The sequence below is a fragment of the Embiotoca jacksoni genome, unplaced genomic scaffold (assembly GCF_022577435.1).
Source record: "Embiotoca jacksoni isolate LCO1_2020_lvr unplaced genomic scaffold, fEmbJac1.0.p SCAF_14, whole genome shotgun sequence".
Lineage (NCBI taxonomy): Eukaryota > Metazoa > Chordata > Actinopteri > Embiotocidae > Embiotoca > Embiotoca jacksoni.
Window position 1 is genome coordinate 10,782,377 of NW_027185274.1, and position 27,624 is coordinate 10,810,000.

The 27,624-nt window shown below is 44.0% G+C and overlaps 1 protein-coding gene across 1 annotated transcript in view; it reads right to left on the reverse strand.

Annotated features, from left to right (window-relative positions):
* Window positions 1–27,410, reverse strand: part of gucy1a2 (guanylate cyclase 1, soluble, alpha 2) — a 42,065-nt gene extending 14,655 nt beyond the window's left edge. Inside the window, exons 1-6 of the mRNA XM_069147919.1 lie at window positions 25,953–27,410; window positions 17,795–17,856; window positions 17,237–17,361; window positions 13,844–14,745; window positions 2,318–2,530; window positions 994–1,266 (exon numbers count right to left, since the gene is read on the reverse strand). Coding sequence (XP_069004020.1) covers window positions 994–1,266; window positions 2,318–2,530; window positions 13,844–14,745; window positions 17,237–17,361; window positions 17,795–17,856; window positions 25,953–26,264 — 1,887 coding nt within the window. The 5' untranslated portion in view covers window positions 26,265–27,410. The remainder of the gene's footprint in view (window positions 1–993; window positions 1,267–2,317; window positions 2,531–13,843; window positions 14,746–17,236; window positions 17,362–17,794; window positions 17,857–25,952) is intronic.
* Between the last annotated feature and the right edge of the window lie 214 nt (window positions 27,411–27,624).

Sequence of the window (27,624 nt, forward strand, 5' to 3'; positions counted from 1 at the left end):
AAAAAAAAGACAGCAAAAGAGGAGAAAAAGAAAAAACTAGGCAGACCAACTGCTCTCATTAAGGCCTGCCACCGGCTAAATCCTTTCGACAGTAACCATGACAATGGCGACATATGGGTGATTCAATCTCCTCACCATCGTCCTCCTGTTCCTGCTTTCGTTTCGACACACTAACTCTTCCACTGCTACACACATAAACCCTCTGACACACAGCCAATCTCTCTACATTCCTCTCTGTATTGCCTCCTTAATTTGTCCATATGTGACATTTCTGAGATAACGCAGGAAAAGCCTTCTTTTTTTCTTTTTTTTTTAATGGGAAAGTGGTGAGCTCGTGTTGTTGTCACGCTGGACGAGGTGGCGAGAAAGAGAGGGAAGACGATGACAACGGTGATGATGGATGGAGAGAAGCAAAGAGGTAGAAAGAGTAAAAAAAAAAATATTTTTTTTAAAAGAATAGAAAAACGGATCTGGTAGTAGAAGAGTCAGGATGGGAAGAGAGGAGGACAGCAGACTACAATGACAACTGTAACTAGGCCCAAAGCTACTCTGTCAGATGGACAATATTGACACATCTTTGTTAAGCTCTCACAGACCGGCCATTAATCAGTTACTTTTTCCACAACACATGTACACCCAGCACATACACACATAAAGTAACACACACACACACACACACACACACACACACACACACACACACACACACACACACACACACACACACCCTGTACACAAAGACAGTGACACACCCCGGGAAGGTTTAGCTGGTTTAACTAGTGGAAGTGAGGCCTTCAACTTTCTGGGAATCTGTTCCTTCATAGAAGCAATTACAGTACGTTACGCTCATTCTACACACGTCAGACAGTGAAGCCGTTACGGCCTCTAAGCTCTCCACCTCTCCCGTCGAAGTTTGTTGAGAGTTTGAAAAACCTCTCTCCGGCATCCGGACTCAACAACATGAAGACGGCGCACATCTGTCTGTCTACTGACCTTGTAAACATCCAGGATGCCACACTGGTAGTCGAAGCGTGTGTACAGTTCGTTCAGCATGGAGATGACTTGCATAGGCGTGCACTGGGCACACACAGCAGTAAACCCCACGATGTCCGAGAACAGCATGGTGACATCATCAAATTTGCGAGCGGGCACGTTCTGACCCTGCCACAGTTTCTGTGCCACATCGCCGGGAAATATGGAATAAAGGAGATCCACAGTTCTCCTCTTTTCCTCCTCCAGTGCCTGATGAGTCCGCTCTAGCGTGGCCTGGGAGAGGAGAGACAGAGAGGTCGAGGTTGACAGCGATGCCGAGAAGGCGGGAGGAAATTAAAGCTGCCGGTATACACGCATGTATTTGTGATGTCTTTTTCATTGTGTATCTGTATATGTGTCTGTGGGTGAGCTTCTTAAGGCCAAGTCTGATGCAGCGCCATACAACTGGCCAAGCAGGCAAGTTGAGTAAGATATCGTTATTTAGAACGGTGGCCTGGGGGAGTAGTTGCAGTGAGAGAGCGATGCATCGAGCGGATGCATAGGATTGGCTTGCTTAAGGGTAGTTTGAAAGCAAATCATGAGAGCAAGTCCCCGGAGTCACATCTTTTCCAGTCAGCGTGGAGTTATACAGTCAACACGGATATTTAACTCCTCAGTGCAGTCGATGCCTTGGATTTAGCACGTTTGCTTCAGCGAGTGGCCTTGCACATTATGAAAAACTAAAATAAAGACCTACGGTATTATACCCGCTGGTTATTTTTGTGTAATTTCACTAATTCAAGTGTCACGGTCACCGCTTGTCATTTGTCCTTTTGATTGGACGCCAATAATCCCGGAGACGGGTTTTCATCTAATATCAGCCAGTCAGTGGGAAGGCTCCAGAGGGAGGAGGAGGGGAGAAGAGGTGTAACTCATTTTGTTGCGACGGTCACGGACAATGACTGATCACTCTCATCGTTGAGTGCTCGGTCGGCGTCACAAGAAAAAGGATGGCAGGTAATGCCAGCTGCACAGAAAAAACGAGCCGAGCGACGCGAGTCGAGTTCCACGTCCTTTCTTTCTTCTGATGTTCGGTGTGTGTTGTGGCCTGTTAGTAGCTGTTTGGACTTGGTAGTAGTTACCCCCCCCCCCCCCAACTTACATACCAAGGATTTTTATCAGCGTAGCTGTCTTGCAACCAAAAGCCGAATCAACGCAAAATTGACAGGCTTCTGCCGATCCACCATTTTTCATAATGCTTAACTCCTCTAATGAACTGAAGTTACGTAAGTTTGGAAACATAGAGGTCTGTGTAAGACCCAGAATACACTAGCCAGCCTTTTACCTTGAGTTTGTCCATCCTCTTCTTCAGGCCGTCCTGGGCCTTGGCCTGCTCCCCCACCAGGATGACGTCCCGCGTGGCATCATGGATGGGGATATCTGACAGATGGAGACCCCTGCCCATCAGCTCTTCCAGCTTGTCAACACGCGGTGAGCCCAGAAACATCAGGGAGCTTGACTCGGGAACGTGGATCATCTGACCCTTCAACTCCATCACCTGTCAGAGAGCACAATCCATCAGATGGGGGTTTAGGGGAGGGAAGGTGAAATTTGGTGTCCACGAAGAGAAAGTAAAGGAAGCTTCTGCCAGTTTATGTTCATTATTGGACCCTCATCATTATGTCAAGTTCATCCTGAATTTCTCTAACCAATATCATAACAGACAAATAACGATTTACTGTATTTGCAGCACTGTAGTTTTTTGCTTCTTCTATGATTTATCTCTGCATGAATGTCAGTGTAAAACGGTGATTCAGGAAGGAAGCTTTTCGATTCTGACTGACAAAAAGAGACCTCTCGATGCATTAAATATCAAATCATTTTTCACTGTCCAGCTTCAATATACCCGAAACATTGCAAGTTCACATTACTACAGCAGCTGCATATCTGGTTGTTTGAAAATGCATTTACAAACAAAAATAATGGTATAAGGTATGTGCTTAGTAGTTACACATATATGCGTCTTCATCTCTTCATACGTTTAGTTTTTTACAAAAACATCTATACAGGCATACAATGAACGTAATGAATACAAACATGTCTGGCTGTGCTTACATACGTGTGCTCGTACAAATAATTATACGTATGCACACACCCACACACACGTATCCACATACAGTAATGTATACAATACAACACTGATTATAATCACAGCAACAGCAACAGCAGATTACTGTGATTTAGTTCAGTTGCATTTAAAGAGGGAAGGTGTAATCTGCGATGCATTTCGACCTGTAAAGAAAGAGCCTGTAAAAAGTTGCATAAACTGGTTACCGAGATATTTAAGACAATCCTTCTCGTTCTCATCATAATGTTTCTGGTTTGACTCACGAGACCTTATTTAAATATCTTTCAATTTTTCATCTGTGATCACATACACACGCAGTGTCTTTGCTGGTGAAATAAGTCTGGAAATTAAGCCAACTAATCAGGTACAAACACGGATATATCAATTTCAGAAAATGCCGTAATCGAAGATGAACACCAACGAGGCAAGCAGATCCACTCACATCCGCAGTGTTGTTGCCAACACTGTCACAAAACAAAATCCGTGAGCTTCTTGACATTTCGCTCACAAGCACTTAACACACGATGACAAATGTGCACCGGACCCGTTAAATGTCCTCAAGACGGGTGTGAGGACGACAAATGAAACAAACTGCCTCACATTCTTTGCAAATGCAGAAGAGAGGGATTGAAACGAGCGTGCGGGGCAGATTACCAAAGACGATGTTGAGAGAAGACATTACTGCCCTTTTGAACATGACTCTTAGGTGTGTCATGGTGCTAACTACGTCCGCCAGAGGCCCTGTGGAGAAGCCACTCTCTCCTGCTGAGCCCTGCTTTGCCCTCGTTCCTTCCTTTTCTTTCAATTTGTCTTTTTCAGTCTCTCTCCATCTTCACCTGTCTTTAATTCCTGCCTCTCTCTCTCTCTCTCTCTCTCTCCCCGTCTCTTCCATTCCTCCTCTCTCTCTCTCTCGCCCCCTTTCTCCATAGTGTCAGATAGATTATTCCGCCAGTGAGCACACTGCAGCCCTGTTTTATTTATAGCACAAGGCTCTCCTAGGTCTGCATAATACATACAGTCTACATCGACACACACACACACACATCTGTGCACACAGTATTTCCCTACACACACATCCAAGAGGGAGACACACACACACACACACACACACACACACACACACACACACACTGACGATGACTGTCTGTTTTTCATAAATACATATGAACATGCATGCAAACATATATACACACATGCAGCCTACAACACGCACACCCATCCCCTGAAACTCAACTTGATGGAGTTTAGTATTTCAGTAGGGACGGTTCATTCTTATTCGTCTGCACATGGTGCCACGTGCAGTAATCATAGTGTCACACTGGTGTTGAAGAAACAGTCATCTGAGTACACCTGCTTATACAATGCCCACGAGCTGCCGTTTCCCCAGGTTGTGTCTGGCCGAGTGGGAGATCTACGTGCCTGATATACTAACAGCCATCTCAGAGCGTGAAATGCAGTACCACCTGTCAAAATCTGATGGATGGTGACCTTTGACCTTAACCCTAACCCTAGATGGTCTCTGACCATCTTCCAGACGAAAGGTGTCAAGGATCTGAAAGTTGGTGTGTGTTATTGTCCTTAGGTCCCTTCTGCCGGTAAAATTTGGCGTCTCTGGCGCCTTCATTCGGCACAGCTGCCACAGACCCCCATTCAAAGGAAAACCGAACCGAACCGTAAATGGGAGGGGCACCAAATTTTGCGTGTAAACTGCCCTCGCCCCCACCCTCCTGCATGCCACGTTCGGCGCCCCTAGCTGCTTCCCTTGGTATAGTTTTAGGGTTAGGGGTTAGGTAAATTTATCTTTATCTTAGGTGTCGAGGGTTTGAACTGTTTCTATGGTAGGGAGAACCAAATTTTAGCCAGCAAGTCATCATTGTGGCGCTTTGGGTAGCGAGTTCAAATTGTCCGTCCGCTTCCATTGGTTCCCTGTAAAGCCGACCCACCGGCACCTGATTGGACCTCATTGATCACACCCACTTCACTCTCATTGGTTTGCGTTAAACTCCACCTCTTTGCTCTCATTGGTTAAAATGGCTAACCGAGGGGTGAGGATAACAAGGGGCGGGGGAAACATGATTTTAATAAGAATAATCCCAGTTGTCATAATAATTTGTATCCTTTATATCTCTTTCAGTTGAGAAATTGATTGCCGACATGAATTGTAGAAAATAGCAGCTGAGTATCTGAGCGACTCTCATTTAGCTGGTTGGGGATGTGTGACCACAGCGGTGCAACGATCAAAACGGGATTCCAATCTTCTTTATTGAATATTATCGTGGGTGTGGTTGTGTATGAGTGTGTGTGTTTAAATGTGTGTGTTGGTAAATTAATGTGATTAGTATTACCATTAGCCCAGCGGATTTTATGTTCATACAAAATCAATTCTTATCTAAACATACTTAACACATAAACACAAACTTAAAGCACAGAACTACGTATCACACGGACATACTCGCTGGACTCTGCACGCACACATGGATGATTGGCACAGTGAAACAGCGTGACTCTGCAGCAACAACTCAACGACAACAAGCACGTGCGTTACAGGCGTGTCCACAACAAGGGCTCTGATTGGCTGATTCTTTCCGTCCGTATTATGACTAATGAAGTCTTTCAATACAGCGTGAACATCTGACGGAAAATCCGACAGCTACATTTACAGGATATGTACTTCTAATTAAGGATGCTTGATATATCAGCGGCCGATATCGTATTGGCCGATAAGCAAGGAAATGTAATTATTGTTATTGTTTCGATAATGTAATTTCAGCTGATAATTGCATGCGATAATGTAGCGCAGGGCGCCACTTGAAACCCGGCTGCTAGGGCTGATTTTTGTCTTTCGGTTTTTCCCTCCTCTTCTGCTGTATGTGTCACTGATTGTTTGCTGGAGAGCAGAGCTGAGCTCAACACACACACACACACACACACACACACACACACACACACACACACACGACACCTTAGTCAAGTAAAACATGACAATAGTCATCATCAACAAGTCCAACAAAATCCGCCAGTAAGTGAGACAGTATGAGCAGTTACTAATAACAACAAGAAACATTTAAATTTGCAGAAATGTCCTTAGCTGCTCCCATAGTATGTAGACGTAAAAGTATTTTACATGCTTTCTGTAGCCGCTACCTATATGCCCGTCAATAAGATGATCAAGTCTGTCTATTTTAAGTCTATATTTTTTTTTAAAAAAAACAAAAAAAAAACGGGTTTTGGCAAACAAGTTTACAACAGATTACTGTTTTTCTAATTCTGAATGCTCATTCACCGCTGATATTTCATTATGGAAAAAAAACGGGTAAATCTAAGCAAACACATTTATTTTCCTCTTTTTCCTCTCTTCTTGTATCCTTATAACTAATATTATCAGTTACTGAATACGTATCGGACAAAACAAACAAATATTGAAATTAGCTGAAATTCCAATCATGAACATTATTATCAAAAGTCACTTTTGCTAGAGTATAGTGCAGCAGCAGTATGACCGGCAATTAAAGATGTAACACTTGCAAGTTGCCACTCTCATAAAAAAAAAAACAACTGCTGGGTGCACTTGGACTTGACAAGCGCCAGCTAGAACAATGTCTCATTAAATCAACATAAACAAATCCCTCCAAGTTAAAGCTAAGGTCACAGCAAGAAGTCCAGACATCGTCAGTTTCCTGTGCACGATGTAATACCTCAAACGTGGGCAGACCTGCATCACAGGCTGTGCAAGTCACCACCAACTTCATCAAAGCGTCCTGCGGAACTGGCATGACCTTCTACAAGGACTCCAGGTTTACATTCACCGTTGTTTCTGTGTGTCTTTTACTGATGTGCTATGCTTTTTTTATATTTATATATATATATATATGTATATAGTTATACAGTGAACACAAAATTTTCCATCGAAACACTGTTTTTGTTGCTTTTTATTCATGTACAGTCGGTATAATTATACCAGTGTCGCACCACCTTGCTCTATACAGCTTCTGTTTCTCTGTCACTCCCATTTTCTGTCTCACTCTGTAACTCACACACACACACACACACACACACACACACACACACACACACACACACACACACACACACACACATCCCTGGAGGCTGTAGCGTTGGCCTAGTTGTGCGTCTCTGTTTAACTCAGCACTCTCTTCTGCTTCTGCCTGCATCTCTGTCATCACAGCACAGAGAAAGAGGAGGTGAGTGAACTGTGAGGAAGGAAGGCAAAAGGAACATAGTGGTAAGAAAATTGGATGGGAGATAGAACAACAACAACAAAAGAGAGCGAGTGGGGTAAAAATTATGAGAAATGGTAGCATTGTTGAAACGGCTCGACGATTAAAAGCAAAGAAACACAGAAAGAAATGTAATGAAAGCATGATGAGACAGTAAATATGTTATGTAGACAACAGTACAACAAGAAAGCAAAACTTTAAGGAGGGAGAAACTGGGGCGGGCATTCAAATATAATCTATAAAAACAGATGAAAGACCGAAAGCTGTAACAAGAGGAGTCTGTTGTGTCCTATAATGTGAGAGTTCTCGGTAGCACGCTGTTACACATTTATAGCTCACTCTAGTTCAAGGTCACCACAATAAAATGACGTTGTTTTTTTTAAGGCAGTTGTGCACCTCTAATTCTGTTAATTCCTTACATATATTACTACACGACCAATGCCATACTACTATAATATTTTGACAAATAATGAATGAATTCATGTAATTCCTGTCTTTTAAAGATACATTGAAGGTGAAAATATTTGTCCCCTTCGTGATGATAATACAAAGTGCTTATGAGAGAAGACACTACTGTGTGACCACTAGATGCACATATGTATCATTAACTGCACATTTAAGACCAAAACTGTGTTCACACAAGTGTTGTGTAATATTATGTTTCCACTTAACAAATACACAACAGCTATCTTTATGTTACTGACAACGTTATATTACTTGAAGCCTTGAAACAGGCCAGCAGGGAACTAACCTAACAATTCTTTGATTTGTGAATCCAATGGCTTATTTTGAAATCAATTTACACTCGAGCAAATTTGTGTTCTGATCTCACCGTAGTATCACCGATAGCTCTGTGCCTTGCCTTTAATAATATCCTCTCTGTAATCTTATTCTTAGTACTCATTCTGTGTGTACCGTATTTATGTATTTTATGTTTATGCAGTACTGCTGCGCCTTCTAGCAATAAGGCCAGCAGCACACGGAGATGTTCACATTTTACATATTAAGATTATCGCAATGTACAGATTCAGGTTGCTATCGCCATGGGCAGCAGGGTGCTGAAGGTAGATGAGAAGAGAGGAGATAAGTGTGTGTGTGGGGGGTGGAGGGTGGGGTGGGGGGACAGAAAGTCCAGAGATGGAAATAGAGGCAGAAAGAATAGGGAGGGAGAAGAAGAGGGAGACACGGGCAGAATGAGACGAACTGGATTTGAAAAACAGTGAAAGAGGTAGAAGAGAGGAAGAGAGATGAGGAGAAGGATCACAGGAGGTGGAACAGACAGCTAATGGATTGTCTTTTGTGAGCAGACTCTGGCATGTCAACAGACTCTCATTTGCATGAACAGGCACTGAGCAGCACAGAGTCAATGAGTCAGCCTCTCTCATCCTCACTCTCTCTCTCACACACACACACACAATGCTGCAATGCTCTTATCTTGTCCGACTCTGGCTATATTGTGCAGTACTCTTACTTACATCCCACTCTCACAGTAAAACATGTGCACAACCTCAAACCCCCCTCCCCAACACAAACAAACACACACACACACACACATTTCGTAGCCTCGATAAACACAACGTTACAAAAACACACTGTACACATTTGCATGGAAGGCACTCATACCTGCAGATAAAAGAGTCAGCAAGTCTTCAAATGCTGATGTTACACAAAAAATTACACCTGGAAGGTGAGTTGATTTATATTTGAATCAGAGGTTGACAGAAGTGCAAGTGTTGCTATGCAAGCAATGGAAAAAATAACACTTGGTAACGTTGAAATGCAATTGGGTAAGAGCTGTTGCTGTTTGAGTAAATAAAATGCTGTCATTGTCCCACTACATTTAAACATAATTTGGATCTAAATGAAAAACAGACCCTTTTGATCATCAGATAAATGTCCACTAGATATTGCATCAGACAGTAATGATGCATTTATCTCATTCGGACAGCAGAACTTTGGCCATGCAGTCTTGTGTTCAAACTTATTCAAGCAGAAAAAATGTATGCTACAACACCGTTCATACTGCTTCATCTTTTAAATGTTAACAATGATCTGAAGACCTTCCCAAGAAATGAGTCTCCACTCTCTATGTGGACAAACAACTCGGCCTGAGAGCATCTTAAGTATTCTGAACCAGTATTGTAGCACAACTATTTGGCCGATAGTTGGATTAATGTTGAAATGCCAGAAAGGGAAAATTACATTTATTATTTAGTTATTTTATGAAAAAAAAAAAAAACTATGAAGTTATTACTGATACACTATTCATGCTCCTGATTTCTGACCACCGTGACTTAATAAAGAAAAACGTTCAACATCTCATAATGAGGTGCGTTTTAGCAATTCATGCTTTTTACAGACAGACGGAGTAATGTCCACTAGTATAGAGGCCATTTTACATCTGGCACAGAGCTGTGCACACAAGGGACATTTGTGAGGTAGCAGAAAACAATTTTTCTTGTTTCTATTCTATATATTGTCACAGCAATCAGAGACTAAAAATATTTCCGCCATGTTCATTACTTGTGAGGTTTCCTCCTGGTCCGTCTGCCTTTTCTCCTTCTACCCGTGTATTTTAATTCACCGTGCTTTGTAAAACTTATCAATAGTAGACAGAGACAGAGGAGGCAGTGATTTTCAAAGCACTCTCCACAGAACAAATAAACCGTCACGGCTGTGATTTATCTACCTCGGATCAAAGGTGGTGCTAATGTCAAGGCCGTCTTTGTACTCAGACACGCAGGTGTGCACACAAACAAACCTCATTCAGCGACCTCTACAAATGCAACACAGTCGCATTTGTTACACACGACAATATTCCAATATTAGTCCTTGGCCTTCACAAATTTTCCTAGTCCACCGTCTTCTTCGTTGACCAACCTGTTACAAGTCATTTTCTGACATGTGACAAGCTAAATGTCAGAAAAGAGCAGGATTTTGTGTCTGAAAACATGCGCTGTTGTGAATAACTGCTGAAAAATCCGCCGAAGCCAAAACAACAGCTCGTCTAGGCTCCAGTTAACATCAAACACTTTACACATACTGTTCACTGACTCATGCTAACCAGCATTTTGACTCTTTAACCCCAAAGAGTCTGGGAACTTTTGGATAAAATGCAACAACAGCATCACTATTGTGGAGGCAGGTGTTGTGATTCATAGATTCCGTCTTATTCATCCTGTTATTTTTAAGAGAAAGAAAATATCAACACCCAAGTAAATCCAGTGCGTCGCGGAGCACGGCCCACACAAATGTCATACGTTCACCTCGCTGAAAAGCGAAGACGTAACCTTGTGTTTTACAGTACGTGCCGAGCACCGGTTGGAGGAGGGCTTTTGACGGAGCACCCCGTGTGTGAACCGCAGCGTCCACACTGGGCGGGGAGACACCGAGAGATGTGATTTGACCTTTTCAGTAGGTCCTTTGAATGTCTTTTGCACGGCCCGTGCCCCCGGGCGAAGAGAGGGAAAAAAACCAAAAAAAAGTCAAACTGGAAATCCCCTACAGGCCACTGAAGGACACGGACACAAACACGGAGTGCACCATCGGGGAGTGTGGCCTCATTACCTTGGCCTGTCGCCTTTTGTCGCTGCCCTTTCTCGTGAAAATGTCAGCCCGTTCCTTTCCTTGCTCCTTCTCTTTTTTCTGCTTCCCTGCCCAGGTGACACAAGATTCACAGGGCAACAATTTGGCAAAACAATATCTGCCCGGGCTGCTCCACAAACCCACTTTCAGGTGTCGAGCAGATGGTGTTTGGAGTTTGGGCGGGGATGTGTCTAACTTACATTTCAGCAGCTCCAGGTTTGACCACAAGAACTGCACACAAAAAGTTCCAGAAAAGACAAGCTGCCGTAAATGAGTCGACCCTGAATTCAAATTAAATTGAAAGGCTGAACTTCCTTTCAGCAATTTATGCGTGTCCCCTTTGTTCAGAAATCCCGCTCATCGAGCATTTTTATAAGCAATTATTTCCATTTGTGACACAACATTTTCAAAAGATTTTACTCTCTGAACGTACGAGGGAAAAAAAAAATGAAAAAGCCGGGAATGTGTGTGAAGAGAAACGTGAAATCTTCGTCAGGAAAAAGACCTGGTAAGCAGTTGACAGAATGAGAGTAAATTTATGAGACACTGACAGCGAGAAGATGAAAGCTAGAGAGCGGATGTGCTGTAGTGGTACTCGAGATGTGACTGTGAAGGAGGGGGGGAGTTGGGGGGGGGGTAAACCTGCTGCTACTCCTGAGGCCATGTGTGTTGTTATTATTATGTGCCCCTGCATAGATATGTAAACCTGCATGGCTCTGTTCAAAGAAATGGTCTAATTTGCAGATACGTATTGCAAACAGTTTGTTTAGAAATGTATTTTAACTGTGTGAGAACGAAAGCTGTCTGTGGGTCTTATTTCCGTGCCAGGGCCAGCGACTAGAGCAAACGGTGTTATGACAAGGAAGGAAAACAAGACATGAGAGGACTTTTAACTGCGCCATCTGCTTCTGGCTGCAGATCTGTGGTGCCATTTATTCGCATTTTGCTGCTCTGTATCATACATGAAAGACTATTAGTGTCCTATTTCGAGAAGCCATCTCCAGTGGCCATGCTGTGATTGTCCTGCCCCACTGGGATCGGCACAGCTGGTGAAAAACTATGAGACAAGTAAATTATCTCACAGAAAGGGACGGTGATTTCCTCCCGTACCCTGTAATTTATCGACCATTTTATCTTCACCCACTATTTGCTCGTAGTGTTGCTTTGGCTGCACGAGTAAAAATAACCGGCGTGCTTTGAAACGCAGACAGTCTGTGCGCATAAGACCTGCCGCTGATTTTCTCATAGAAATCCTTATGTGGTGCCTCACAAAGAAAAGGCCACTTGTTACATGAGATACCAGTGAAGACGGCAAAAGAAGAGAAGAAATAGAAATGTGAACGCAAAACTCAAAGGGCCTAAAAAAAACAACAACATTGAAAGCAAACACAAGGAACTGTGTGCAACTAATGGCCAAGAGGAGGTTCAAATACAACAGTGCATTACAGTACCCGATGTTAAGAGTCAGTTTTCGTGCTGCTGCAATTTTTCCTCTTGGAAGTACTGATATTAAACAATTTGGAGGAATCTACCTTGTTTACTTTGTTCGTATGTATGCGCATTTGTTTGTTTGTTGTCATTTTTACTTTACTCTCGGCTGAGGAAGGTGTAAAGGAGACGCAAGACGCAAGGAAACAATCCCTCAACAGCTTCCCACCACCAAACCAGCATCACTTGTGTTGACAACGTGCGCAAATTGCAGAAGAAACCCTTTTCCCTGGCATCAGCCGTTCGCCTCGAGTGCATTTCCACAGTAACTGCACCGTCAGTTCAAGATGAACTGGAACCAAACTTGTTCCCAAAAACGATCAGAAATTAACTTTTTTTTTTTTTTTTTTTTGGGTGGGGGGGGCGGGGTGGATCAAAGTGAACACATCTGCTGCTCTCGTGACCTGCGAGCTCGAGACATTCCTGGCTCACCCGCCTGCACACAAACACACGGACCCACCCAGCAGCGCACCGCGGCCGGACCGGTTCATCTCCTCTCCGTCAGTTCTGTTTAGCGTCAGAGTGTTTGGTGCTGTCACCGACAGCCCGCGGAGACCGTCCGATCCATAAAGAACTGGATATAGCACACAACCCCCATTGATTAATTGTTTCTGGTAAATTGGAACCAATTCAAATCCTCACTCCTCCAATGCAGAAACATCACCGGTGTCGCGCCGGTGCCGTGGAATGACATTCAGTGAACACGCAGTGCCACCAACGCGCTCATGTTTCACGCTCAATTTTTTTTTTTCTTTTTGAAGATGGTGCACATCAATTTCAATATTTGTAAAAAAAAAAAAAAAAAAAAAAAAAAAAACACTGCTACCCACTCATCAACACTAGGAGGTCCAGCAAAAATATATATATATATATTTAGCTCCAATGAGATCAGACCCTGAACCTGACTGGGGACACAGTGAGTGAGTCAGTATCCAAAGAGGACAGTTGAGACAAACCATCGACTGAATCAAGTTGTGACCTTCTTGCACTGAAATATTTCAAACGAAACATTGAAGACTCTGATACGATAACAGAACAGAACATAGATGACAATTTCTACATCTTTTCAAAGTACAAAAAGTCCCGTGTTTGATCTGTCTGACCAGCACCGCAATCGCTCGTCAGGGATAAAAGAAAAAAGAAATAGCAGAGACATTTTTCAGCCATGCTCGTCTTAATAATGGGACATGGTATTTCAATAGTATAACTCTTTAATGTGTTTTAATAATTTCTGAATGGCTTGGGGAGGATCTTGATGTGAATGCTTAAGCTATATCTGTCTGTGGCGACAAACACGATACTTGTTTAAGATAAATTCATTACGGAGTTTGAACTTTAAAAAAAAGGATACCATTACTGCATGGAACAGTATATACAAAAAAAAAAGTATTAGTTACGCAACAGTGTCATGTGTTACGTGTGATAGCTTCACCTTCTCCTTGGTGCCAGCCTGCGTGGTGTCGGGCCTGGTACGGATTGTAAATGGGGATGCAAGCCTCAGCAGGATGCCCTGGAACGAGGGCTCCATCTTGGGCGAGACAATCTCGAAACAGTCCCTGAACGAGAGGCTCCGGTGAAGCTCAATGCGAGCCTGTCTCCTCAGTCCTTCTCCAAGCTGCAGTAGCTCCATGCGAGGCCCCAGGACGAGGTGAAACGGAAAGGCACGGCAGAACGTGGCCAGGCCGATGCGTAGATCAATGGGGTTGGTGGAGAGCGAGAGGGGGGGCCGTTTAGTGCTCCCCGAGGCAGCGTTTAAGAGGGTCGGAGGGCATGTCTCGTGGATTTGGAAGGAGAGGCAAACTGTGGGGACTGAGGTCGGAAAAGGAGAGGGAGGGGATGGGGACGAGGTCGGCGAGGCCGTGGGGGATGCAGTCGGTGTCGCCGTTGTGGAGTCACAGTCTGTGTATTCTGTATCTTCATTGGGCAGCAAAGGAGTCAGAGGTGGCACCTCTTCCACCTCGACCTCTGAATGAAAGATCCGCCTGGCAACCGCTCTGATCAACCCTGGCATGACTAATCCAACAACAGAGGCCGGGTTGAAACAATGAAGAAGCAGCAACTTCCCTCTTCCATCTCTTTCTCCTTGATCTCCAACTTTGTCATATTTTCTTCTCCCTTTCTTCTCCTCGTGGGGATCCTTGCACTGGAAGGAGGGGCTCTCGGATGAGGCTCGGCGCCCCGTGGAGGTGCGAATGTGTTCCAAAATGGCGTCAAAACCATTGAAGAAATCCTGGAGGTTGCCGCCCACAGCCCGAAGCACTCGCTCATTTTCTTCAAAGCAGAGGCCAAAGAACTCCTCTCCAAAGTGCTCTTTCAACTCGCAGAATGGCACTCCTGGAAGAGAGGGAATGCAAAACACAATGTCAGTGATGCAATATTACACTGCATTTTATATGAAACTGCGTTACTTCTGCTCCATGACAAGTTGAGGGCCAGATTTAAAATCAGCAAAAACAATTTTAGGCATATGAACCACATAAAATCAGTGTTCAGAGTAATCAAACATCAAAGCCTTGGTAACATAATGAATATTGATAAGAAAAAATAATCATGTCACATGCCTATACTGACAGGATTAAAGGATTATAGAACATATTTAATTGGCATTCAATATAAATAAAACCTGACACCAGAAAAACATGCAAAAACATTTGGGACGTATAAATAATGACATGAAACGGAACAAGTGAACAGACTGACAGAAAGAGATTCTCACTTTAAAAAAGCAATTTTTACTTTTTACATTAATAGTCATATATATATTTAGACATCTAATAGAAACAATATGATATTTGTACAAACACGTACGATGGACGGGTGTACTCTTGTGGCTTACAGAGCACAGATTGTGGTGACTGATTACATTACAGAGTCCTGATAAACCTCAGTATTTCTCTAGGTGGTCACATCTTCTGTGCAAAGACATATTTTATACAAGGCTCTTGCTCAAAACCAAGCTCACCTCAGTCTGCCAAACAATGGGGATGAAGAAGAGGCTAATCAAGGTGAAGTTTTAAAGGGGCAATGTGTCGGATTTAGTGGCATCTAATGCTGAGTTGGCAGATTGGCACCAACTGAGTACCCTTCGCCTCTTCCTCCCTTTCCCTGGACCTCTCCGTGCGGATGTATTCCAGTCATTTCCAATAGAAGGAAATCTTTGGGCAGATCCCTAGCAAGTTGCAGGGACTATAAATCCCATCTAGCCGGGGAACACCTCGGGATGCGCCAGGAAGAGCTGGATGACGTACGTATCTGTAGCCAGGTATGTCAGGTTCTAGTTGCTGCTGCCACCATGACTGGCACCGGAAAAAGCAGTCGAAAATGGATGGATGAATGGATGAACTGCACCTAGTGAGCTTTGCTTTACTCAGGAAGAAGGGTTGTTCCAGATGCTGATTGTTTAACAAGCTGTTGCCTTTCTAAAGCAGGCACGGTAATTACATATACAGCTTCAATCACCATCACAACAGTCTATAAACCGATTTTGCGACACCCCCCTGTATTACTGTCAAAGACTTACAGGTAGGAACAAAAGTACAGTCAGGACAGACTATGAGAAGAACTTCATGCCTGGAGACTCCATTCTTCACCAAAAGGCACATCAAAATTGGATAGACTTGTAAAGTTCTGTAAGCCTGATTTATGGAGTGATTCTCATCTATAAACTGGACTTGTTTGATCAGATCAGATCAGCAGTGAATCTAGAGCCAGAAGGGCAATATGTAAACGACATGACAAGATAAACACTACCCGAGCAGTCAATCACGGAGGTTACCCTAACCCTAACCCTAACCCTAAAAAGAATAAAACTAGTCCAAAGAGGATCGAGAGGACGGCTAAGGGGTACAACAGAAAGCATTGTTTACCATTCGGTTTCATTTGTCCTGTCGTGGGAATGTTTTGCTGCTGGAGGTAAATTTGTGATCAGCTTCATGGATTCTTTGCATTTTGAAGAAGTATGTGATGCTCTCAGAGCAACAAAAAAAAAAGGAAGTTTGTTGGTAATCGTTGGACTTTTGAGCAAGATGGTGATCCTGAGTTTACAACCAAGTCAAAGCTTGGTTCAGGAACCGAATGTCTGCGAGGGACCATCTCAGTCCCGGGATTTGAATCCTTCTGAAAATTGGTGGGATTTAAACGAAAGCAGTGGCAGCACAGAAAGCAAATACTATTAATGAAATGGAAGCTTTTACTCATGAGGCCGAAAATATAAAAATGGTGACGTCTAAAGAAACTAGAACTGTTCGCTGGAGGTCATAAAGGTCAAAGGATGTGACTATAAAATGCAAACTCTGAAGGGGGAATAATTTCGCTATTTGTCCTCGTGCTATTATTAAGCTCAACACTGCAGCAAGTTGGAACAAAGGCGGATTGCTGGAAGGAGGTAGGAGACTGTAGATGGAGGCAGGAAGAGATCTTAGATGTTACAGAGGGAGGACGAAGCTTTACTGAGTGACTCACCAGGACAAGTGTGTGTGTGTGTGTGTGTGTGTGTGTGTGTGTGTGTTTTTCATGTTAGGCTTTGGAGACAGTGGAAGCCTCTGGAGTGAGTCATGGCTGTGTGTGTGTGTGTGTGTGTGTGTGTGTGTGTGTGTGTGTGTGTGTGTATTTGTACTGCATGTGTAAATAGTTGTATATCTGTACCTGCGTGCCCACTGCCTTGGCCATCATACTGTATCTCTACTGTATCTTTTTTTATTAAAAGTGTCTACAGAGTGTTTTAGACGTCAACTCCCTGGAGATGGCCTGGGGAGTGTGTGCACACTCGTAAACAATACCAATGCTGAAGGCTGCCTTCAGACTTTGCTTTACTTGACACACTCACCCAGTATGGTGGCCATGTACTGTAGGATTTGTAGGACATCTTCCTCTGAACCAGAATTTTCTAGAAATGGGCACTTCTCGTCTCTCCTCTCTCTTCGCCTCTCCTCGCTCCCAACTTCCTGACACCTGTCAAAGACAAAATAAAACAAACACACCTTCAGGATGGGTCATGATCAGTGATGAGAAATTAGAAGCCCTCCAGCAGATAGTAACTCAATTCCTAACAAGGCTGTTATTGTGAAAAGGAACCTGTTGTGGACAATAACACTTGAGGAAAAATAACCAAACTGTTTAAAAGAGCATGGTTGTATTGTTGATTTTATGAAATGAAAGCAATGGAAATATACGTCGAATATTGGATGTGAACTTTCTACCATCTTTTGAAACGGCACCACAACTTAACCGCTGATGCACGTGCACGTGCGCGTCAGAGAAAGACGGGTAGCGGAGACGGTGGAAGGCTCACAGAGACCGAACAGGTGTGTGTCCCAAGACAGCAGGTGGGACAGTGACGGAGACATCGTCTCAGTACGGAGACGGAAGAGGAAGGCGGTCTTACCGGATCTCTTGTTGTCTGTAGAATTGGAGAGTTCGCTGTAGAGCCTCCTGAACGGTCTGCGTCTGCAAGAAGAAGTGAAAATATTAGACAAGCTTCCACGTGGGACCGCATTTATTGCATTTCAATACGACGCATATTCGGTGAATCCCTTTTTCTAATTTGAATAAGCAGGTTTTATGATAAACTGCCAGGCCTCATTACTTTGTGTTTTAATCCACCGACCCGCAAAAATGTAAATGTAAGAGTTTTCTGATCCTTCAGCTTTATTCATGCCTCGGCTTGAAAACACAGATGTACCAATGTTGCCCCTCTGCACAGAAAAGGAAACGTGAACACGAACTGACATATGCACTTATATGTTTGTTTATGAATCTATGATTATTGCTGCTATGGCCTCTGAGAAAATGGCACACATCTAAGCAAACACATAACCCTGCCAGAGTCACCTGACGTGTTATTGCAGCCAAAACACACTCATATTTATTGGACTTTTTTTTATCCCACAGAAGGCATTTTGACATGTCACAGTACAGGACAGGCGTAAATAAAATTAATGACAATTGAGAATTCCATTTCTCTGCTTCAGTTTTGGGATCTCGCTAATGTGCATGTCCACCTGTCACAGCTTACTGGGATAATTAAATTGAACAGCGTTATTGTTAATGTTATTAGGAACAGCTTTGCTTTTCCTTTTAAAGGCCAAAATGTCTGACGGAAAAAAAAAAAGAAAAAAAAAAGTTTTTTTCTGTGAGGCTACAGTCCTTCTTCTGTCATATTAACCAGTTTTGCATTTTGTCAAAAACAGATGTGGATGAAACAATATTGTCACTTTATACTTGGGAGCGTCGTTGTCTTGGGGGGGGGGGGGGGGGGGGGGGAAGCACGAGTGAGTCGTGTGTGTGTGTGTGTGTGTGTGTGTGCGTGCGTGCGTGCGTGTGTGCAGCTGGCGTGTTTCTATGTTACCGGCAGCCTAAGCTTAAGAGGGCGGGTCCAATGTGATTATCTGTGATGCAGCTGAAAAGCAAGGCTGTGGTGACAATACTAGAACACAGTGTGCCAGCTGGAGAGGCCATTCTGGGGCCTCCACCCACTCCGGACACTGTCTGTGTGTGTGTGTGTGTGTGTGTGTGTGTGTGTGTGTGTGTGTGTGTGTGTGTGTTACAGAGAGGGAATGAAATAGATAGAGACTACTTAGATTTAGGGATGGAGCCGCGCCAAAACACGAGACAGTAAGAGATAAGAGAAAGTGTGTGCGTGCAGTCAAAGAACAAGCGAGCACATCTGTCAGCAGGCGTTTATCAGGGTCAGTGAGGCTCAGATGTTACGTTGTAGCTATACAATACACATGTTTGGAGCCTCTCCTCTTCATGTTTGTCCAGTTGCTGACACAAAACTTGTCATCACATTTGGCAACAGCCGGACACACATTAACAGCAGCACTTAGTAGCCAGATAAGGCATTTCATATGGGCGTAACCCACGGCCTCTTTGGGGGATCATGCTACTGAGAAAATTAACAATCTGCCCCTCTCAATATACCTTGGAAAATATTTGAAATATGTTTCAATTTAATCCCCCTTTACCCTCCTTCAAATTGTACACTAGTAACCATCTAGCACCGTACATCCGGTTGTTAGCCTGTCAGTGGAAGTGAACAAATGGAGGACTTCACGTCTCCCAAAAATCTGAAAGCCGCACCGGCAGCCAGACATACTCGTCTTTTTTCAGACAGCAAGTAACGGACACATGGGTGACAGCCTAGTAGATAATAATAGACAATCACAGCCGAAATCTGAGCTCACCGTTTCGAAGGGAACGACATGGCAACAGTTTTCCGGTTCAAAAAAACATCAAACAACTCTTCAACAAAAAGATCTTTCACATTATGTACCTGCGACACGTAAAGGGAGGAAGACTATTATTTCATTTTATTAAACATATTTCACAGCGGAGGATATGTGGGATACAGTATTAAGTTTTGAAGCAGCCGTGTAGTCCTGCTAGTTGAAAATACACCACACTTACGAACCAGCGCCCACCATTCTTTCATATATATGTGTGTGTGTGTGTGTGCATGTGTGTGTAGAACAGATGTCATGACAGTCTCTTCTCACGCCGTCCTCCATGCAGCTATTCATTTACCACAGAGCATTCATGATGGTGTGCGCACCAAAGACTCCACGACCGTTATCCGCCACATGAGTAAACATACTGTACACACACATCATCGTTAGCCGGCGTTGTTACATCACTGGCATGTTTACCGCTCACACAACTCGATCCCCATTGTACATTAATCTCACTCAGTCACACACACACACACACACACACACACACACACACACACACGCTGCTTGGATGACGGGATGTGCTCAGCGGCTCCTAGCCACATCGTGATAACCTGGATGTTTGATAATTTGTTCAAACACACAACTGAGAGCAGCAGAATCCACTGAAAGTGTGTAACTGAATGACGATTCTTTTTGTGCGATTTTCCATTTCCAAAATTTCCATTTAGCATGACCTGGTGTGGTCCACGGTCACGGAGCAGTGGATGCAGCACAGCTGGAGGACCGCCAGCACTTCAAAAGAAAATAAACACTCACACATCAGATGAGACCCTGCGAGATAGATCTCAGCGTGAGATAATAAATGAGCGATGAGTAATAAAGCAGCCACAAAGAAAACAATTCTGTCACAATCTGCTTGATTTTATCAGGATTTTTAGGCGGTTTCGGAGCTCTGCAGTTTAATGTGACTATGAAGCTCGGCAGTGTTGGCGGTGTAACGCAGCCAGCGTGTTAGACGTGGCAGGAGTGAATATTTGGTGATATCTAGATGTGGTTGAATGCACTTATTGTAAATCACTTTGAACAAAAGTCTTCCAGATGAATGTAACGCAATACAAAAGACATGACCTTTGCTCATTGTTCCCTGTAGAGGTGGAATCATGCTTTGCACAGCTCTGATACTTCTGTTTCTTTTATACTTTTACACACTATTTTAAACTTGATAATACTGTTGTTGTTTTTTTTTAATGAGAAGAGTTTATTTCTCGTCACTTGGGGAGAAAAATATGTCTCATTGAAATCAATAGGAATGAAAACAAATTGTGAGCCCTTCAGTAGATCGACGACAACCTTGAGCTTTGTCTACTCCAAAGCCAATCAGCTGTATACATTATACTCTATTGTACTCCTCATTGCATTCAAAATACTGTAGTGTATAACAATGGAAGGTACGATTCAATTTCACTACCATTGTGAGGAAGGATATTTGGCCTAATTGCCGAACATCTTAAAATCCAGTCGACTGCAGTAAATTTCCGTCGCGATAACACACGGGCCGTTCTGGAAATACAAAGGACTCCGCATCACAATCCACCAGTAAAAGTCGGGGATACAGACGTACTGGCTTATACGTGATGCAGGAAGTACTCGAGGACAGTGGTTTCACAGGGGAGAAGGAGAACCGGCGTTACAGCTGAGATGTGAGGCTTCGGCTTGGCACCAGCATATTTTTAAGATCATTTCAACAGTCTGGAAAATATATCCACACAATATGGCGGGGTTGCAGTTGCAGATTTGCATACGGTAGAAGAGTGGACTATCGGTCTTGGCGGAGGTCTGCGCTCTCCTATTGCCCTTCTGGTTAAAAAAAATAAATCAGAACAAATGCAGAGTTAGTTACACAAGGGTCTGGGTTCTGTTTTTGTTTTTTTTTACATATTTGGTTACTTTTTTTAGTGTGCGTTTGCATGTGTGTGTGTGTGTGTGTGTGTGTGTGTGTGTGTGTGTGTGTGTGTGTGTGTATGTGTGTATGTGTATGTGTGTGTGTGTGTTTGAGTTATTCCCTTTAGAACAGCCCCCCACTACAGCATGCTTACTTGGGTTTGAGGAGAAACTTTATAGCTTAAGAGCTGTCAGGCTCTCTACATGCTGTCCCACTCCCCGTCCATCTCCGAGTTACCCCTCAGCTGCCAGCATCTGGTCAGGTATGTCATTTCCCACTGAGGTATTAGAATATTAATACAAATATCAACTATAATAATATAATGACACATTTTTAGGTAGTGACTCGCGTCATGTTTTCTATTTGCATGATTGGGAGGGACGTTACAGTGAAGTCGGGGTGATGGCAAAACAGTTCGATAGCTTATTATTCATGCGATAAATATTCAATGATTCCAGCCGTCGCTCGTGTGTTGTTTTATACTGATAATGGAAAAAGGTCAGTGGAGTTACTGTATGAATGTTGATCAACCCTTTTTTTTTTTTTTTTTTTTCAGTTTTTAGGAACTAGCCCCACTCGTGGAAAGCATACAAACAACAGAGACGGGGACAAGAGGAAAACTCAAATCAAACAGGGAGGAAGAAACTTCCATGAGAACAAGCCAGCGTGTGTACACGCACAGCACGACGACCAAAGTGACTGTTCAGCGAAAAGCAACGCAAACCTGCTCCACGACGAGACTGTTACCTGACCGAGAAGATGTGGCCACAGATTTAGGATGCGAGTTTACCAGAAAGCCCACGTTAGCGCAAACACTTGTCGTATTTTGTGGCCAACGGTCGAAGCCTTCTGATCAGCATCGCGGGTCACTAAGCTAATGGCCACATTTCGTGCGTATACACGAAACGGAGAGAGGGAGAGAGGGGAAGGGGGACAGAAAATGAATGTCGGTGCACATTAAGTGTGCGTGTGTGCGTGTGTGTGTGTGTGTCTCTGTGTGTTGTTGCTTCTGGGTCAGTGTGGTTGGGGTGAAGACAACCACAGAGAGCATGCTCTGTTCCGTCATACACGCTCCATTGCAATCAACAATAGACACTGCTTCTGCACGCACCCACTGTGTGTGTGTCTGTGTGTGCGTGAGTGAGTGAGTGAGTGAGTGAGTGAGTGAGTCATTTGCCTCCGTGTGTTGCTTCACTCACTACTTCATTGATGCCAAACTGTGATCTGTAATTGCACTTACAGGCAAACAAACACACACCTGCATGCAGACAAGACACACACACACACACACACACACACACACACACACAGACACACACAGTTCCACAATGTCGCCCACACGCCCAAATGCTGGATATTATCATCATTGAGTGTTATACAAATCTGTCTTTAAGTGTTCCCTCTTCCCTATTTTTTTTCACACATCTATTAAAGATCAGGGCCACTAAGAGCTGCAGCTGAGAGCTGAAGTTGGCTCTCAGTGGTCCTCTCCAATATACACCAACTTCAGTTTTTTTTAACTATGCTGTTGAATTTCATTATTTTTGCGAGGTAGCGCCTGAGCAGCAAAAAAAAAAAAAAAAAAAAAAAAAGGCTGACAATCACAGCTCTCCTACATCAATTTCCGCTGCAACGTCTATTTCTCTGAGGAACGGGAGCACAGGAGCTGAGCGTTTGCAATTTTGAGAAACCTCCCAAGGTCTGATGAAAAGACACAGCAGCGCTCTCATTATGTGGAGAACAAAACATAAACAGTCCTCAAATCCACGTGAGCTTAAAACTCCCAGACCCGAGGCAATCGCGACAGCACAAAAACGGCTATCTGTCCCCGTTGATTATGGCTCCATCCTTTTATCAATCAACCCGTCCTGTACATGTCTGGACTGCGTACACTTAAACGTGACGTGACCGCGAAAGCGCCGCTCTGCTCTCATTTCACCTCACCGTCCGCAGGGTTGGCGGTTCAGATTGAATTGACAATAGCGTTGCATGGATATAGCATCGATGCCCTAATCTGCGTTGACCGTTTAATGCCATTTGTGACTAATACCGTCAAGAAACAAATAATTCCCCCAAAAGAATTCTTCTCTCTAATCCCTGATATCTTCTTAAAGGAACAATGATTATAAAAAAAAAAAAAAAAAAAAAATTTAAAAATCGATTTTTACATCAACGTCGAACCAGGTGCCTTCACAGTAAAGTAAACGTGTCTGTCGGAACCAGTGAGAATCAACACCGTACTTTGCATCTCTACGTCTTCGGCTCTTCGTTTTGGTTTCTCCTCAGTGGCAAAAAAAAAAATCAAACACTGCCAGCTCCTATTAAACCACGGCCAACCTGTCACAGCTGACTCTGGGTTACGCAACATCTCGAGCATGGAATTGCAAAGCGACCGGTGAGGACAGCTGAGCATTGAGCGAGCCGATGGGGATCGTTTTGTCTCACGTATCTGCAACAGCAAACCTCCACGTGTGTCTGGACGTATTTACAATTGTGGTGATTTTTACGGTTGCACGGGTTCCGGTTCCGGTTCCGGTCCCCCCGATGAAACCCAACGTCTCCAAAAAAGTGTATGAAGTTTTGAGCAAGAACATGTCCAGAGGATCACTGGAACCTGTGAATGTGGATTTTGATTTCGATTCATTTCGTTTCATTCATTCCAACTTTACTACCATCTACTGGAATCTAAGATGAAGGGCATGTAGTGGGCCAAAAAGTCCTGTTTTGCAATGGTACATAAAGTGAAATATAATCAGTGGATGATTCAGATCCTCCCCAAAATTTCCCCCAAGTTTCATGAAACTCTGGCCTATATTTTTTTTTTTTTTTTTTTTTTTTTTTTTCAGAATCCTGGTAAAAAAATTTTTTTTTAAAAAAAACCCTCAGAAATACATAACCTGCTTGTTGGAGGTAACTAATGCACCGACAGGTGGCTCAGCAAGGAATATTACACCGAGAAAGTCATGTTGCTCAGTTTTTGTTAAACAGCAGTTCACTAAAAATCATAATCATAATCCTAAAAAGTTGATAAGAACGTTTTTTTTTTGTCATGGCGACGCCCTCGTGCTCAGAAACTGCTTACTGTGCTACGTCACCGTTCGAACACTTGATCACTTATATATTTTTTTTTTGCACAGCTTAAATTTGTATCCACAAGAGACACGTTTTTCCAATGTCAGACTGAATTCTGGTTTCTTTGGAAAATTGAGAGAAAATGTCTTCTCCGGCTTGAAAGAAGCTGGAACTAAACTAGGTCACATCTTTAGCTTCTTGTCACATCTTTAGTGTCCTTCAGTATGAAGCAGTCACACAACATCAGATCCGAAAGACTTTAGTTTGCTCTGTCAGTCAGTTTAACCTTTAAGGTTGCAATTCAAAAGCACTCCAGTGCAACATCACCAAACGTGGCTCAACTTTTTACAGTTTTATATTTAAATTTGAGGACGGGCTGTTTTCACCTCTTTGACACAGCGTCAATCGCCGTGTGAAGAGGGAAATAAAATAAGAAAAATAAGAAAAAATAAAATAAAATGGTGTATTCCCTCAGCGGTGTTGGTAATAATTTGAAAGGAAGTTGAAGTCCTCTCTTAAATGGCGTTTCCGTTCTGTGCGCGTCTTGAACATCTGTTGATCCCGTCTATCTGCTATTGTATTGTTTGAGCAGCTACATAACGGCAGATGCAATCAAATCCCAAACTGATGTACCATGACAAAGGACGATGAAATAGCAAATTCCCTAATAACACAACATCCATCACAATTGCACTCAGTTCTAATAGCTGCTTCATTGCATTACAGCCTGTAATACAACCGAGACGCTGATAGAACCGAGACACACGGAAACAGGTTCATTCGTCACACTCCTCACGTCGTTACATGTACACAGACAGGGCATGGGCATCTCTCTCTCTCTCTCTCTCTCTCTCTCTCTCTTTCACAACAACATATTTATTATATAATCTGCCAGATGATTCAGGCTAGCGGAGGTGAAGGATGAAAGAGGCTCTTTTTTTTTTTTTTTTCATAGACAGCACTTCGCAACATGATGTGAGGAAACTGTCTGGGATTTCAGAGAAAGTGGAATGGCTCAAGTTTCTTTCTGTTCTCTCGGAACTTTGGAGACATGTCTGTGCAGAGGAAGAAAAGCCTTCAAGGTTGTTTGGCCATCATCATATAGGCTGAACTGTTTGGAAACAAAATGTTGAAGTATCTTCTGATGACCGACGGTCAGCTCTAAAGACTGACAAATGAATAGCCTACATATTTACAGATTTTAGGAGGTTGATCTTCAAATTTAAGATAAAACTGTCAATTCAATCAGCTTTCTTTTTCTTTCTTTTTTTTTTTGAGGTGGATAGATGCATTGACAGCAGTAGGCTACAGGAATATTTCGGAATATTGTTTTTCAGACTGAGCTGGAAGCCTACCGTGGGTGAGGTCAGTCGTCTCAGGCTCTCTCCCAGCGAGTCGAGGTTCACGCGTCTCCGCCTGGTGACCCGCTTGTGGGGTGCCTGCTGCTCCTCGCCCGCCGGGCACGCCGACCTCTCGGCGGGGCTGCGGCCGTTCCAGAGCACCGCTCTGTGGGAGGAAGGGAAGGAGGAAAAGGGGCAGCCTCGGCTCTCCTCCGCCGGCTCCAGACCGCCGTCCCCTGGGTCTCCCCCGGGGCTCTCGAGCCCGCAGTCCGAGCCCACCGAGCTGCTGAACGACTCGGAGGAGATCTTGCGTGACGAGGAGGACATGGTGGTGGTAGTGTTGTTGTTGGTGGTGGCGGCGGCGGCGGCGAGGAAGAGGAGGAGGAGGATGGTGGTGGTGGTGGTGATGACAGTGGCAGTGTTGAGGATGGTGATGATGCTACAGTCGGCTCCGTACCACGTCCACCTGCGCGCCGGGGAGTCATCAGATAGTGTGTGTGTGTGTGGAGGGGGGGAGGGAGGGTGGAAGGGTTGACGGAGGGTGGGATAGGTGAGAGGGGTAAGGTCCGTCTGTAGAATTACGTATGCATATGAGATGCGTCTGCCTGCGTGTTGGACTCAGCAACCTATTCAGAGGGAGAGGGGGGGGGGGTGGTGGTGGTGGTGGGGGTTCGACCGAGAACGAGAGCACTAACGGCACGCAAACATTTATGTAAGGCGGAGGAGGAGGTGGGGGTGTCGCCTCTTTAAAAAAAAAACCTGTCCTCCTTTACCCCCAAAACCAACCCACCCCCCGTGGTCAAACCCTCTCCAGTGGATGCCTCCAATTAATAGAGAAACAGAAAAATAGAGAAGGTCTAGCGACAGTAATACATTTTTTTTTTTTTTTTTTTTTTTTAAAGCCGCAACTATATCAAAGCACACGTTCCCTTGACTGAGAAAAAATGCAAACCAAAAAGGTCGCCAAAATGGACAGCGCGCCGGTCCACCACGGCAGTCCCGGACACATGTGAATAATTCCTCTCGCGCGGCATCAGACGGAGGCGGCGTCTCCCCCCTCGTCGTCCCCGCGCCGGCGGAGAGAAATCCCCAAAGTCACCGCAGATGTGTCTCCTCCGTCCCTTCTCCTCCTCCTCCTCCTCCTCCCGGTCCTCTGCGACAGCGGTTCTCCGGTCTGTCTGCCAACCAACCGTCCTCTCATCATTCGTCCATCTTTCACTCGCAGTCCTCCGCCGTTGTTCTGTTTTGTTTTTTTTTCGTGGTTTTTTGTTGTTGTTGTTGTTTGTTTGTTGTTGTTTTTTTTTGGGGGGGGGGGGGCGGGTGTCCTCCCTCGGACTGTGGTGGATAAAGAGGAGGCTGGTGTGGAGGTGCGCGAGATGGGGAACGAGGAGAGAGAGAGAGCGTTAGCGCGCGCGGTCAGCCAGCAGCAGCAGCAGCTGGCGATGTGCTGTGCGGATAAAGTGCGGAGGAACTGTGAAGTACAGCGTCGACGCGCTGCCCTGCGTTGTATTTGGACAACAAACCAGAACCAATCAGAGGATAGATAAACAGAGATAGAGCCACCTATCTTTGACATGTTCTCATTTTTTTATTCATTTATTTAACTCTTCCGTTATTTTATTTTTATTTTTTTTCTGGAGCCTGAATTCTGTCTGACTTTGATGGATGACGCTGTTTCAAGCCTCCT